Source organism: Gossypium hirsutum, chromosome D05 (assembly GCF_007990345.1).
Source record: "Gossypium hirsutum isolate 1008001.06 chromosome D05, Gossypium_hirsutum_v2.1, whole genome shotgun sequence".
NCBI classification, from domain to species: Eukaryota; Viridiplantae; Streptophyta; class Magnoliopsida; order Malvales; family Malvaceae; genus Gossypium; species Gossypium hirsutum.
The window spans coordinates 24,296,248-24,312,498 of record NC_053441.1 but is presented as its reverse complement, the minus strand read 5'-3'; the positions used below and the strand labels follow the sequence as shown (position 1 = coordinate 24,312,498).

Below are 16,251 nucleotides of genomic sequence, written 5' to 3'. Positions count from 1 at the left end.
GTGTTAGCATTTAGATGGTTTTTTAAAATTAATTTTACTTGTTTACACGGGATTAAATTATGGATTTATATTTAATGCAGGAATATGATATGATGATATATTATAAAAAAAGTTTAGAAAAGAAATCCAATTGCATCCTAGTGCATAGGGTTAGCACATTAAATGTTAACTCTTAACTATGATATTATAGGGGACTGATAAGATGCTTCAACCTATTCCGTTATCTTTCAAATATATAGAGAGGAATAAACATATATTGGTAGCCTATATTCACGTTGAGATGTGGTATGTTAGGCTGTTAGCAATGGTATATCTTGAGGTTGTAATTAAAATTTTTTGTGTTTAATTAAAATTTTCAGAATTTTTATAGGATTTAATGTAAATTTTCAAAAAAATTGAACATCTTATTAAATTTTTTAAAAATTTGAAGAGTTTAATAAAAATATTAAAAATTTTGTGAGGCTTAATTAAATATTAAAAAAAATTTAAAACGACTTATGATAAAATGAGGGGGTCCCCCAAGCTCCTATAATGATAGTGTTTTAAGTATGGCTAGTTGGATAAAGTAGCATGGTTATGGGTGTAGCAGAAATATTATAACTGTTCCCTCAGTGACTTCACCATTTTTCTTTGGATTTCTTTTTATTTATTTTATTATAACAATATCATGCCAAGAATTATTTACCATTAATAATTTTTTTAAATAACCAGATTATTAGGACAAACCATTCTTGAATAGAAAAATTATTTACCATTAATTATATTTAAAATTATTAATTAAATTGATATTATGAATTAATTAGATACATCTGAAAAATGATTAAAAAGGAAGTCATGGCATAATGTAATATATAATCGCGTTGGTCAACTAACTAGTTGTAGACCCTAGATGTTAGGCCTCAGAGAGAGAAAGAAACGAAATACCCACGAAACACACAGCCTGCCAATGCCATTGCCATTGCCAGGGTGATCGGTGATTGGTGATGCTTCGCAGTTGCCTCTTCCTTCATCACCCATTAATCAACAATACCTTCCAATTTTAGCTTTGCGCGCAAATATGAGTTGGTTATCAATTTTGTGCGGCTTGCTGTTGCTTTTATGCATCTTGAAACCCGGAATTCGTTCGTCGGCAGATAGGTTAGATGGGAGGGTGTTGGAGTTGGACGATTCCAACTTTGACTCCGCCATTTCCTCTTTCAATTACATCCTCGTCGACTTCTACGCTCCCTGGTGCGGCCACTGCCAACGCCTTTCCCCCCAGGTTTGTTTCTGGATTTTCCTTTTTGAAAATTATATAGCCTTTTATATGTACGTATATATATGGCTTATGGATTGATTCTTCCTTTTAGAAATTTAACGGGACTTGATTGTATATATCCTACTCTGTTTCTTGGATTGCAGTTAGATGAGGCTGCCCCAATTCTTGCTGGATTAAAGGATCCCATAGCGGTAGCCAAACTAAATGCTGACAAATTTACCACTGTTGCTCGTAAATATGAAATTGAGTAAGTATCTACGCCTTTTGTTTATATTTCGCTTTAAAAATTTATTGTCATTCATTCGTTAGCCTCAATATCTTGGCTGTTATAAAGATGAAGCATGGAATTTGAGACAGATGTAATGGTATTCTTAACATGCAGCTAGTCCAAAATCCAAATGCTAAGCTAGAATCTGTTCTACAATTTATGTAGGTAGGAAAAAGTCAAATTCCCTAAGTGAAAGGCCTCGGTAATTGCTTAATATAATTCAGTGTGCTTTTCACCTCATACTTTTTATATGTGATTGGTTTGTTTCAGTAAAGCATGGCCCTAGGGTTATAGTTATAATGTAATGCTAATTTTGCAGTGGATATCCTACACTCAAGCTCTTTAAGCGTGGTGTTCCTGTAGACTATCATGGCCCGAGGAAAGCACATAAACTTGTTTCTCATCTCAAGAAAATTGTTGCTCCTGATGTCTCTATTCTTGGTTCAGACTCTGCCATTAGTGATTTTGTTGAAGCAGTTGGGACTTACTTTCCTATATACATAGGTTTTGGCTTGGATGAGATGGTGATATCTCATTTAGCCATCAAATATAAAAGGAAGGCATGGTTTTCCGTTGCTAAGGATTTCTCCGGGGATGCCATGGTACTGTATGACTTTGACAAAGTTCCTGCTTTGGTGGTTTTTCACCCCAATTATAACCAACAGAGTGTTTTTTACGGTCCCTTTGAAGGTTAGTTCAGTTGGTTATCGGAGATTAACATTAGTTCTGATACTGAAATCTTCTCAAGTCCTTATCACCTATTTTTGTCAGTTCCTTTATGGTGATGCATATTAATAGTCTAATAAATTTTAATTGATTTGACTTGGGCTAGGTTCTATAATTAGAATTTCTAATGGTTATGATTCAGGGTTGGTTTTATATGTAAAAACTCAAAAGGAAACTGAAAAAGAAGAGAAAAAGAAGATATCTAGGGTTCACACCTTGGGTTTGGCTGTTAATTGGATTAATGAAAGATAACATGCCCTAGTCAATACTATGTAACTTGGACTTCAGTATGAGTGTTAGATAATGTTTTTCCATGTATTTGAAGGGTGAAGGGTCCTTGAAGCTCATATCCTCATAATCATGTGTCGGATACTAGTATTAGATATATGTACTTTAAGAAAAATGAAGAGTTGGAGCAACATAGATTCCATATGTTATATCAGAAAAACAAATCACATATTATATCAAATGAATTTTAAGTGCTGACCCTTAAGTTGGATTTGTCATGCACAAACTTTTATGTCTCCTAAATTGTGTCCAAGATGTTGCCACTGGTCATATGTTGACAGGTCCATCATTTGCGCATGCACCCAAAGAAATCATTTATTTTCTTTCTCCATCTTTGTTGCCTATAATTTGCCATATGGATTAACTGCTCTGTATTAAATGGTTAACATCATGAACCAGTCAATCCGATTTTCTTTTTTGACCTTACTGGGTTTAGCTCATACATGACAAAAAATTTTAATCAAGTTCATGCTAAACTTCAAAATTATCAGACTGACTGCTGCCCCAGCCTCACCAATGATTAGTAAGTATGATGATCTGATCTATTTTTAAGTTTTACACTCTTGTAAACTCTCCACCTTCATTCATTTTCTTTTCTGGTTAAATTCTCAAGTTCTTTAATTTTGCTGATTATTATGTAGACATTTGTTTCTGGCTGCATAAAGAAAAGCTATCTTACTCATCTTGCTCCAATGATGCAGATGAATTTTTGGGTGATTTTATAAAGCAAAATTTGATCCCTCTGGCTGTGCCCATGAACCGTGAAACACTGAAACTATTGAGCGATGATGATAGAAAAATTGTCTTAACAATTATGGAGGATGAAAACGAGGAGAAATCACAGAAATTGATCAAGTTATTGAAGGCTGCTGCCTCTGCAAATCGTGACTTGGTATTTGGCTATGTCGGAGTTAAGCAGTGGGATGAGTTTGCAAATACGTTTGGTGCCAATGAGGATACAAATTTTCCAAAATTGATAATCTGGAATGGTGATGAGCAGTACTTTACAGTAAGTTTTAAATCTTCATATAATATGTTTAGTTCTTAATGCTATGGGTGAACAGCAACTTGTTTTGTTTAGTTCACAATGCTATTGGTAGAGACTAGAGAGTAACTGGTTATCTTCTTGAATGCGGTAATAGATCATTGGTAATCATCCATTTGAATGAATGTTTCTGCTGCTTTTTTATTAGGAAACAGTCTTTTATATGCTAATGTTTATCAAGGATTATGCAGCAGCTATAATTGCTGTTGTTTTTGGACTTATCTGAATTCATGGGACTTCACCATTTCTTTGCTAAAATCCCAAAATTTGCGTCCCAAAGCAATTTTCGGTACCCTGATATTAAATATCTTTGGGATTTCTTGGGAGTTATGATGGTTGACTCTTAATTAGTTTGTTTCTCTTTTTTTTTTTTTTTTGTTTCAACTAATATATTTATTTGATTAGAAGAATAGAACAAAATAACTCATCTACTACATTTTGCGGCAGGTTATTGGTTATGAAAGCCTTGATGAAGAAGAAGATCAAAGTTCTCAAATCTCACGCTTCCTGGAAGGATATAGGGAAGGAAGAATGGAAAAGAAGATGATTAAAGGACCATCGTTTATGGACTATATGAACGTAATCGGCATTGCAGCTGTGTTTATAATTGTGTTTTTGGTTGCAATTCTGATGCTTATCCGAAGGCTAAGCACGCATGATGACAATAAACCTCGCAAAGACATCTATGATGATGATGACGATGATGAAGGTGAAGAAGAAAGCTCTGCTGAAAGCCCTGAGTCTGATTATGAAGTTCGGAAGAAAGAAGATTGAAAGCGAGACATGTCCAGTGGTAAAGATAAAGCTCTCAAATACAGACTAGTTTCCAAGGTTTTTTTTCAATGCACTTCATCTGCTTATTGCATGTACTATGTATAGAGAAGAGACCAATTTATTTTTGTAGCTATAGTTTGTACTTGTATTGATTAAAAGTCCCTTTATTATTTTTGAGCTTAGCTTAGTTGATTTATATATTATTTTTTAAAAGCAATAAATTAAAATACAGAATTATTCTTCAAACTATTATTGTTCGAATTTGTATTCTCCTTTGTTAGAAACAATTGTAAAAACTCAATTCGATTCTTTCATAGGGTAAATTATTATTTTGTTTTAAAATTATAAAAGATGAAATTAGCATTTAAGTTTATATCTATTAATAATGCTTTTAAATTTTTTAATAATTCAATTTTATTAACCTAACTTGATTAAGGACGCATTTAAAAGATCACTTGGTAATTAGATTCAAGCATAATTGGTTATAATTACGCACCTAGGGCATGTTTGAGTAATCACATAATCTGTGAATCTACTGAATTGTGTCTAATTAGAAAATGATAGATATACTCTTCAAATCTGTAATTATAAATAATTACATTCAAATCTAATTATCCTGTGTCTTTTCAAATATGTAAGTAAATTATTTAAGATATTTTATATAAGAATAATAATTTTATTTTAGGATATATATTATTTTTAAAATATAATTATATGTTATTTTATTAATTTCATTTAAATAATTTGAAAATTTTATCCATAACAAATAATTTTCTATATATTTCGGCCTACTAAATAATTAAGTAAATTTCATAGTATTTGTTATTATTTATATTTGATCAATGATTAATCGATGATAATAATAAGTATATGTTTCATGTTAGAGAATAACTTAACAAATATAGGATAATAGAATAATTAGATAAAATACTTATTTTTATTATTAATTTTATTAGTAATCGTATTGTCGAATATTTTTTTTGAACTATCCTAATATATACAATGATTTAGACTAGCCTATTATGTATAATAATTTACTTTTAAGTTTTATTTATTATTGATAATTTTTATAATAATTAATACTAGATTGACTGAATAAAACTATTTATATTAAAAGATATTTAATAAATAATATTAATATGTGTTAAAAAAATTTATATTAATTTATTGGTATTCCGTTTGATTTTAATTACACGTCGAGACACATAAGCGATAAATGTGATATAAATCGCATGATATTATTGGTAATAAATATTTCGTTATTGGGCTCTTAGATTCTCTTTGTTCTTAAACAAAGATAAAGAAAAACCTGTACCCAAACACTGCCTTCTCTCTCGACGAATACGATTTGATCGTGTAATTGAAGGAGCATTCCGGACAGTTCTGGCAGAACCGGGTTAAAAAAAGAAGCCACTAAACAGAGCCAGCAAGAAGATTGAATAGAGAAAAAAATCCCAGAAATTGGAAAATTCTTGAGAAATTTGAACAAAGTGTAGTTGCGATGGAAAAATCAGGAGGAAGAGCAGCACCGTCGTCGTCGATAGAAAGTTCTGGAGAGCTCCAATGTGTAGGCAAAATGGAAATCGTAAAACCGAAGCCCGTCGGTTTTCTCTGTGGTTCGATCCCTGTTCCCACCGATAATTCCTTCCATGCTTTCAACTCCGCTCTCGTCCCATCTTCCCGCCCAACGTAAATTTACTTGTTTTCAATTTCTCTCTCATGTTTTTCCTTTTTTCTTATATAAAAACTTGCGTTTGAGGTTTTTTTATTGTTTCAGATTAAGTGCGCCGAGGTATCGGATGCTCCCGATGGAGACCGACTTAAACATGCCGCCGCTCGTTACTAATTTCCCCGAAAAAGTGCTTCCCATAGGGGCTGTACAGAAGGCTACTGGAGGTACCTTTATTTATTCTTATTTTTAGAAAAAAAAATAGCTATAATTTTGTAGTTTTATAGAAGTAAAGAATTACAAGTGGAAAAAGAAAAGGAAACCATTGCAGATTTTAGCAAGGAAAACCGTTTAGTTAGCGTAGTCAGAGTCCTGAGGCTTTGTTCAAGGTAGAAGGATAGATTATATCACCAGGAATGCAAGTTGCAAAAGTTGCAAGCGGACGTTTGCTTGAAATGGAGTGTTAACATTTTAGTGGAGCTGCTTACTGTTGGATATGTCTGAGAATTCTTGTTTAACTTTCTGTGCTATTATAGTTCCTTGAAATTTGACTCGAAAAAAAGTTTGTTCAGAGTCTGTTTTTCTATGGGCCTATAAATTCCTTCATTGAGAATGAATCTATACATATAAAACTCTATTTTATGATTGAATGATCTTTTCAACAACGAGGGCAATCTAAATCCTTCATTTAGTAAAGGCACATGGTTTCTTACCCTCTATAATTTTCTTTTCTTTCCATCCAATCTTTGTTATTGTCTGAATTATTTCAGTTACTGATTGAGAAGGCTAGTTTGTATTTGGGAGACTAATAGGTGAAGTCTTTCTATTTTCCTCATGTTGGCTTTGTGCACATTTTATTTTCATCACTATTGTCTTCTCCTATTTATCTCTATTGTTGAAAGCAAGAATCATCTGTCCTGTGTTCTAGCATTCTGGTTAATACATTTTTTTTTCTAAAATTTGCTGGGCCTTTTGTGGCAATTTACGTAATCAGATGCCAAAAGAGCAAGAACGTTATATACTTGTTTAATGATAGGGTATCTGATTATTTAAGTCACATCAGCTGTGCTATCAGTCACTACTATTTGATAGTTGAAACCTATATTAAGTGTATAGCCCCTGTCTGGCTTTTCTGGATGTTTCATAGATTCAGTGATTTCAGCTTAGCCTTGACCACATAAATACTTAAATTATGTGTGTGCATGAGAGTCAGTGAGAGAGAGATAATGAACATGTTAAAACTTTTTTCGCTTTTTTCTTTCTAATTTGAAATGTCCTTGTGGCTCTCTTTCCAACCTTGATTATTTATTGTACTTGAAATGTCCTGATTCCTTTTGTCAATTTCAAATCCTCTTTGGGTCCATCTTTTGCATTGCTTTTCTCTTGAGTTTGAAATGTTTGCAACTTTTGATCTGATTTTATGTTATTCTGAGCCAGATATAATATGGGAGGATGGTGCTATTGCATCTAATCTTAGTAGGAAATGCGAGGCACTAGCTGTGTCTGGTTTGGTGGAGTATGGGGATGAGATTGATGTGATCGCTCCAACTGATATTCTAAAGCAAATATTCAAAATACCATATTCTAAGGCTCGATTATCGATTGCTGTACACCGTGTTGGACAGACTCTAATTCTGAATACAGGGTTTGTATTGTTCTATTGTTGTTCTATTTTCTGTTCTGTTATAAGTATGATACAATTATGTTTTGGCATTTTGCAGGCCTGATGTTGAAGAAGGAGAGAAATTGGTTAGAAGACATGGCAATCAAGCAAAATGTCAAGATCAATCTTTGTTTCTGAATTTTGCTATGCATTCAGTTAGAATGGAAGCCTGTGATTGTCCACCATCTCATCAAGCGCCATTGGAGAGGCAATCAGATTCTTCTGCTCTTCCTGGGGGGGAGACGCCAAACTTTGTGGAAGAGAATGATAATATTTCTCGAAAAGATGGAATCAAGCACCATTCAGAGTACTCACAGGTTAAACAGGATGGGTTCTTTTGGGGAAGTAAGAAGGGTCACAGAAACAAGAGCCGTGATCCTATCAAGAAGGCTGCACATGTTGGTGAAAAGCCTAGATGCTCTGTGCAAGAGTCTGAAAAACATAGAAGAGTTGGGAATAATGGGTTCTTGAGAGTGTTATATTGGCAATTTCACAATTTCCGAATGCTTCTTGGCAGTGACTTGCTTCTGTTCAGTAATGAAAAGTATGCTGCTGTGAGCTTGCACTTGTGGGATGTTACACGACAGGTTGTTTCTAGTAATGGGAATTTAATTTTATTGGTTTTTTTGGTGCTACTTTTTAATTTGTTTTTGGCAACCATTGACAGGTCACACCATTAACCTGGCTTGAAGCTTGGCTTGACAATGTCATGGCTAGTGTCCCTGAGTTGGCCATTTGTTATCACCAAAATGGTGTTGTCCAGGGGTACGAGCTTCTAAAGACAGATGATATATTTTTGTTAAAAGGTATTGCTGAAGATGGTACTCCTGCTTTTCATCCCCATGTTGTTCAGCAAAATGGACTTTCTGTTTTGAGGTTTCTTCAAGAGAACTGCAAGCAAGATCCTGGTGCTTACTGGGTATTGTTATATTTTCATTCTATGAAAAGAACATTTCTTGCACGTCAGTTTAATAATTTTCTGAGTGAGTGGTGTTTATCATTTCTTTTCTACAGCTATATAAAAGTGCTGGTGAAGATGTAATTCAACTTTTCGATCTTTCTGTCGTTTCCAAGAACCGTTCTTCTGGTGATTGTGATGATAGCTCTAGCTCTCTGCCTTCTCTAGTACATAGAGGGAGAAGTGATTCTTTATTTTCACTCGGAACGCTCCTGTACCGCATTGCTCACAGGCTTTCACTGTCAATGGTTTGTTGAACATATAACTCTTTTGTCAGTTGATTACTCCACTTTGTGTAATGATCTGCTAACTATATAGATGTTTTTGGCGCAGGCAACTAATAACAGGGCCAAGTGTGCAAATTTTTTCAAAAAATGCTTGGAGTTCCTGGATGAGCCAGATCATCTGGTATCTCTGCTTTCTAAAATTTGTATTTTCGTCTGACAGCTGTTAATTAAATTTTTTTTTATTTTATTTGTCATTTATGATTGGAAAGCAGCAATTGATACTTATTATTGAAATTTTCCTAAATAGGTTGTACGTGCATTTGCCCATGAACAATTTGCCAGGCTTATTCTGAATTATGATGAAGAATTAGATCTAACATCTGAATATCTTCCAATTGAGTGTGAAGTTACGGCTCCTGATGCTGGTGAGGAATCTGTGGACCATGACTTCTCTCTCGTTGCCAATTACAAACTAAAAGAGGATGAAACAGATTTTCAAGATCTAGCATCTGATGTTTCTGCCATGATGACTTTGGAGGCTAATATTTCTGCCCCTAACAAATTGATAGCATCTAATACAGAATTTGGAAGTGAAGAAATTACCTTGCCAAGTGTTAATGGTGATGAAAACTACATGGTACTTAACATGGCTTCTACATCTGATGATGTTGTTCGACCTATTACTGATCCAATCTCCTCTAAGCTAGCAGCAGTGCATCATGTGTCTCAAGCTATAAAATCTCTCAGATGGATGCGCCAGCTACAAACCTCTCAACCAGAGCTGGACAACCGGGATATTGGTATTAACGGTCAGCTACCTTCATCTATGAATTTTTCTGTTTGTGCTTGTGGTGATGCTGATTGCATTGAAGTTTGTGATATTCGAGAATGGCTTCCAACATCCAAACTGGACCACAAGTTGTGGAAACTTGTTCTTCTCCTTGGGGAATCATATTTGGCACTTGGACAAGCCTACAAGGAGGATGGTCAATTGCATCATGCTCTGAAGATAGTGGAATTAGCTTGCTCTGTTTATGGATCTATGCCTCGGCAACTTGAAGATACTAGATTTATTTCCTCTATAGTTAAATGCTCACCAGCCAGTACAAAGTTCAGTGACAGAGATGAAAAGAAAAGTTCATTTATCAGCGACATAAAAGAAGTTAAATCCAACTCTGCTGATAACTGTTACGTTCTTGAGGAATTCTCATCGACATATCTGTTCTGGGCAAATGCATGGACACTAGTTGGAGATGTGTATGTTGAATTCCATGTAATTAAGGGTAAAGAGATCTCTGCACAATCACAGAATAAGCCTTCTATCAGAGAGTTGAAAATGTCATCTGAAGTTGTGAAGGAACTGCAAAGGCTTACAAAAAAGCTGGGCCAGTATAATCAGAAATGTAGTTCGTGTTCCTTGGTGAATTGTAGCTGCCAAAGTGATAGGGCCAGCAGTGGTAATAGTGCAAGCAGCAGTGGTGGAGATACACATGCAGTAAGTTACAGCAGAAAACATGGCAAGAGATCGCGTGGTAAGAATGTTCCTAACTCACTCTCAAGGGACAATGACGATAATAATGGTCGTCAAAAAGTAAAGAATAGACAAGTTCCTGATAGTGGACTATTCCAGCACATTGGAGATGGTGACAACAAAGTAAGAGCTTCTAATTCTTGTACAGATGAACCTGGAGTAAATGCAGTGGAAACTACTAATTCTGAAAAGGTGGAGGCTTCGTTTGGAATTAATGACAAAAAGCCCGAAGGGACCATTGAAAACGAAATTGCTTCAAAGGAAGCTCACAAATTGAAAGATGGCGGCATATTCAAGTACCTTAGGAATAGGAATACTGTAGTAGTAGATGCAGAACACAATCTCTCCTCTGCCTTGAGCTGTTATGAAGAAGCAATAAAGGCTTTGGGTGAACTACCTTCTGGTTTAGCAGATCTGCAGTCTTTATTTAAAAAGAAAGGATGGGTTTGTAATGAACTAGGTCGAAACAGGCTTGCGCTGAAAGAGTTAAACAAAGCTGAACTTGCATTTGCAGATGCAATAGATGCATTCAAAGAAGCTTCAGACTACACCAATGTAGTATATATATACTGTAATTTGGGTCATGGCAGACGTGCATTAGCTGAAGAGATGGTGGCAAAGATGGAAGGTCTTAAAATGCATGAAGTTTTCCATATTGCATACAAACAGGCTTTGGAAACTGCAAAACTGGAGTACAGTGAAGCACTCAGATATTACGGGGCAGCAAAGTCTGAAATGAATGCTATAGCGGAAGAGGCATTCTCTGACTCTGAGTCAAACTTGAAGAATGAAGTCTATACTCAGTTTGCTCATACATATCTGAGGCTTGGCATGCTTTTAGCGAGAGAAGATATAACTGCTGAGGTTTATGAAAATGGAGCTCTTGAAGAGTTATCTATGCCATGTCTTGGAAGAGCCAGGAAAGATCTCAGAAAGTATGAAGTAACTGCCAATGAGGCCATTAGAGAGGCATTGTCAATGTATGAATTACTGGGTGGATTACGCAAGCAGGAGGCTGCTTACGCTTATTTTCAGCTTGCTTGTTACCAAAGAGATTGCTGCTTGAAATTTTTGGCACCGGATCATAAGAAAAGTGGCTTGCTTAAGGGTGAGAGTGGCATTCACCAGAGGGTGAAGCAATATGCTTCATTGGCTGAGAGGAACTGGCAGAATGCAATAGACTTTTATGGTCCTCAGACACATCCTACCATGTACTTTACTATTCTTATTGAGAGATCAGCTCTTTCATTAAGCCTCTCAAGATCATTGCATCTAAAGTTGGTATGTTATATGCGGTTATCATTTACTATACTGTCAGTTGAATATTTCTATTGTTTTGCTTAAGGTGTTTTCAGTAACTTTTATATGGTATGTTATTGGCGAATGTCAGTTGAATATTTCTAGTACGCTTGTGCTAACTCACCTTATCTTTGTCCATTATATTTTGTACACTAAAATAAAGCAGGAAAAAGCGCTGTTTACTATATATTTACATGATCCATTTACCACACTAAAGATGCTGATAAATTGCATTTTTCTCCAGATGCTGGATGCATTGTCCCGCCTACTTGAAGCACGCTATGTATCGGAAGCATTCGCGGATATATTTAGTACAGAATACCCAGAATTGCACGCGAAGTATTGGAGTCAGTTGCAGACGGTTTTGAAGAAAATGCTGGCTGTGAATCTCTCTGTAAATTCAAATAAATCTTCAACAGAGACTGTGTCAGCTACAACATCTAACAGGTCCGGAGATGCTGGAAAGCTCAGGGAGCTTTACAAAATGTCTTTGAAGTCAACTGACATTCGCCAATTACATGCAATGTACAGCGTGTGGTCATCATTATCTCTAATCAAGAACAAAAACATGAACCCTGTCGATGTTTCATCTTAAATTTTTGTTGCATCTTATAGTTTCAGACAGTTAATAGTGGCCAGATGGCTTATAAGATCGGTGTTCTTGGATTACAATAGAAGAGGAGATGGAAAATGTTCTACTTGGTTTACTGCTTCTGCACCTTGTTGTTTTGTTATGTTTGTGAACAAGGATGAAGATGCATATTCATGACTGCTCTATATGTATATTCTCGTGTATTTTTGTTTTTTTGTATTCACTGGTTTGGTTCAACTATTTTTCAGTTCCTTTGCTGGTTCTTTGCTTGAGCTCAATTGTTCTCCCGGCAACCTTTTTTTTTAGGTAATGAAGTTAAACTCAGCTACTAAATAATATAATTAATTTAAAATAGAATTTAAATATGAGGTAAAATAAATAAATAAATTTTTTCAGCTCGTCTATTTATCATGATAATCATGTTGCACAAAATTTCACCATCAAGTGATAAATATTCATCATATTTTTTTTTAAAAATAAAAACTCTATCCTTTTGGATTATCGTAAAAGACTAAATCATTAAAAATGTTAATTTTTTAATTGATTTTTTCTTTCAACTATTTATCAAAGCTGTGGTAGACTTGAACCAAATTATCAAGGACATTTTAGTCAATCGACATTTAAACCCCAGAACAACCGCAACCCTTCTAGTCTTCTTCGAATGAAAGTCCAGATAATTCAAATGACGATGATATAAACGCGAACCCTCTGCCAATCTCATCGTCATTTCCTGACTGTTTGATCTTTTTCTTTTGCTCGATCTGAATCTGGTTAAAATAACAGAAGAACAATGGAAGAGCTGAAATCAGCTGTGGAGGAGCACATGGAATTAATGGCGGATCTAGTTCAGAAGCTATCCTCGGAGCTTCGTTCGGGCCTCCGACCCGCCTATGATAACTTTATGGGCTTCTTCCATGCAATCGACTGGAAGGTCCGCTTTCTGTCTATTATTTTCTCATTGGTTTCCCTGCATTTTGAGTAAAGTTTAGATCCAGGGGACGGGGAAAGAGAGATTTAGAGGATTTGACTGTTTGATATTTCGCGTGGTCGATTGTTTTACCTTCAACTTTTTCTCAGTAACCAAAGTGAATTCTAATATGAATGCCCGTGTCAGATTTGAGATGCACGAATTCTCATTTTAGTTGGTGATTGGAACAATGCTATATCCAAGTTTACACTCGTAGTAGTGCCTTACTGTAGTTCTTTATCTGATCTGCCTAATGTAAAGGCGGTTTCTTGAGTTAGATCGTTTGCCATGCCTGACTTATGAGTTTAACTTGTGCTACTTTGAGCATTTGTAATATTTTAACGTATAAGTTCAGCTATTTCTAACAGACTTTTAGCTTTCATTTTATGCACGGTTGTCAGTAATGGAAAGTTAAAACTCTTCAAATGGGATGCTTAAAGCCATAAATCTTAAAGGACTTGTTGTTTAGCGTCAGGTCTTAGGCATGGTCTTTATATTGATTCTACTTGTGTTCTTGATCCACCATCTATTGGTAACAATTCCCTAACCTTTTCCCCCCTATTTGGCAGGAGCCATGGTTAATGTGCTTACTGGCATTCCATGTTTTCTTATTGATAGTAACAATCTTCTCGAGGAAGAATACTAACTTCCAGATGTGTTTGTTCCTTCTGGCATGTAAGTTTGTTGTTTCTCTGTTATCTGCAGTCATCTTCAATATATGAGTATTTAGAACTCGCCTTTTGATTATAGTAGTTTGTTACTGATCCTTTTTTACTTGAGTTTTTAAATGTGAAGCTTCTCAAATAAACTCTCTTGTGGTTGAATGGTTGAGGACATATGTAATATTGCATGTTAATATATCATAATAACCTTGCTTAGCAAAAAAAAAAAATTATAATGACCTTGCGGTGTGATTATGGTTAGCCCATTAGCTTGGTTGTTAACCTTGGACCAGATAGAGTTTCCAAATTCCAGGATATTGAATAGGACTTGGCAGCTTCACAGTATTTACAAGGACCAGCTTTCCAGCTTCTCTCAATAAACAATGTTTCCTCATGCCCAACTTGCCCTTGAATAAGTAATGCAAGGCTATTTAAAAAACATTTACACTTTTGTCTTGCTACAAAAGTTGATTTGGATTTTTGCAATCTTAAACTCCAAAGCTGAGAAGCAAATAGTAGATGACTTGACAAGCAAAAGAACCATATTCACTTCCATATGTTAGGGTGCGTATACCTCCTTCCATGTTTGTTCCTGGCCCCATAGACTTGTAACCTCGATAGTCAATTATGTAGTGGGACATAAAGTAGCAATCTTTGCTAGACATTAATGATTTAATTATTACCTAGGATGTCTGGTTCTTTGCTTCAAGCAAGGAATCCAGGATAGGACTTCCCATTTCAGAATTCATTTTAAAATTTCTGTAGTGAAGCCATCTGTAAGTCAGTTAAGTAGGGGTAAAAGTTGAAATGGAACTTCGTCAAGAGTATGGATGGATAAGTGTAAAACCTTTACTTCTGCCATGCTTGGAGTCTGTGAAGTAGAAACACAGCTGAAACTTTGGGAAGAAGATCATCATGCCATTGAAGGGGTCACAAGGGGAAATAGTTGAAGTCATTATAGCTGTAGCTCAATATTGAAGCCTTTCAATGTTATCAAGCATTCCAAAACAGTGAGCAGGATCCTAATGCCGATCTGCATAATAAGACATAAGTATTTGTTTCTTTCTGGCAAATTAGTCAGTACCGTTTCATGCATCACCAAATATTTCTGCAATGAAAATATTGAAGCTAAATTTATTTTGAACATTCTTTGCAATTCTATCTTATTTGCTTGATGATGTCCTGTAGTGCTCGGTGTTTATTTTGCGGAGTTACTGAATGGATTCCTTGGTGACAACTGGAAGAAATTTGCAAACCAGAACTATTTTGATCCAAGTGGACTTTTTTTGTCAGTACTCTGGTCTGGTCCTCTTCTCATTATCGCAATCATCATCTTGGTCAGTGTTCAGGAGCTTCTCCTATTCCCCCTTCCTTGAAACTTCTTTGTTTTATTTCTTTTCTTTTTTTTTTTTCTAAACATCAGCATCTGCTACTTTCTGCAGATAAATACTCTCTTTTCCATGTGTTACCTAATAGTTAGATGGAAAAAGGCCGAGCTCAGGCACCGTGCAAGGCTTGCTCGCAACAAGCAGGATTGAAATTGCCAAGTTCCGCCTCTTTTAGCACGATAAGCAAATGCAATACATATTAATCTCATTTAGAAAGTTTCTTGTTGTTTTCTATTTCTGATTTTAAAGGTGTTCTATACTTCTTTTCATATATAGAATTGTTTCCTTGCATCAAGGTCTCCTTTCAGGATGTCTAAGTTAGTTCAAGATAAATTTTTCATTTCTATTTCATCCTTGGTTAACACTTAGTGGTATAAATCATTAAATGACCAGGCATTTGGTCTTTAGCTTTGTTTACCATCCTTATATGCCTATTGCTCAGGGAGGAATATATAAAAAGGTTTTAATATTATTTTATCTGTTGTGTCTGATTCTACTAAATTAGGGATCTATAAGAAGGTTTTAATTTTGGTATTGAAATGGTGGTGGGTAGGTTTGGTGAGGAAATAGAGGCTTATATGTGTGATTTGTTGTTGGAATGGGGTGTAATTGACCAAAGCTTGAGTTCAACTCAGAACTCAAAGCTTGAAGCACGGCTCAAGCTCAACCAAGCTTTACTTTTAAAATTTGAGCTTGATCTGAGATAAAACTTGAGTTACTTGAACACATTCTGCTAGGCTTGATTAAGCTTATTTATTTAGTAAAAAAAAAAAAGAGAGATTGATTCTCATGCTCAATCTTAAACTCTGACTACTTATTCTTTTAACTCGAGTTCAAGTTTGAACTGAGATTTTTCAATACTAATTTAAAAAGAAAAATAAGGTTGATTAAGTTTGCCGAGCTGACCAAAGTGAGAACTAAGAGACTCAAATTTGG

General features: G+C 35.1%; 3 protein-coding genes across 4 annotated transcripts; all 3 read left to right on the top strand.

Moving 5' to 3' along the window:
- The first annotated feature begins 854 nt into the window (after positions 1 to 854).
- Positions 855 to 4,605, top strand: LOC107914041 (protein disulfide-isomerase 5-2). Of its 2 annotated transcripts, none has more exons than XM_016842760.2 (5): positions 855 to 1,261; positions 1,402 to 1,505; positions 1,846 to 2,216; positions 3,242 to 3,549; positions 4,033 to 4,605. In XM_016842760.2, exons 1-5 carry the CDS (start codon positions 1,058 to 1,060, stop codon positions 4,357 to 4,359), a joined length of 1,314 nt encoding a protein of 437 aa, XP_016698249.1. In that variant the 5' UTR covers positions 855 to 1,057; the 3' UTR covers positions 4,360 to 4,605. The 2 variants fall into 2 exon arrangements, with proteins under 2 accessions (XP_016698249.1, XP_040950352.1); XM_041094418.1 differs by lacking the exon at positions 855 to 1,261 and adding an exon at positions 1,692 to 1,728.
- Positions 4,606 to 5,612: 1,007 nt separating this feature from the next.
- On the top strand, positions 5,613 to 12,538 carry LOC107914042 (uncharacterized). Its single transcript, XM_016842761.2, has 9 exons — positions 5,613 to 6,048; positions 6,137 to 6,255; positions 7,466 to 7,673; positions 7,750 to 8,278; positions 8,359 to 8,610; positions 8,706 to 8,897; positions 8,983 to 9,057; positions 9,184 to 11,688; positions 11,951 to 12,538. Exons 1-9 carry the CDS (start codon positions 5,861 to 5,863, stop codon positions 12,299 to 12,301), a joined length of 4,419 nt encoding a protein of 1,472 aa, XP_016698250.2. The 5' UTR covers positions 5,613 to 5,860; the 3' UTR covers positions 12,302 to 12,538.
- Positions 12,539 to 12,890: 352 nt separating this feature from the next.
- On the top strand, positions 12,891 to 15,606 carry LOC107914043 (transmembrane protein 18). Its single transcript, XM_016842762.2, has 4 exons — positions 12,891 to 13,229; positions 13,835 to 13,940; positions 15,116 to 15,264; positions 15,370 to 15,606. Exons 1-4 carry the CDS (start codon positions 13,089 to 13,091, stop codon positions 15,463 to 15,465), a joined length of 492 nt encoding a protein of 163 aa, XP_016698251.2. The 5' UTR covers positions 12,891 to 13,088; the 3' UTR covers positions 15,466 to 15,606.
- The last annotated feature ends 645 nt before the right edge of the window (positions 15,607 to 16,251 follow it).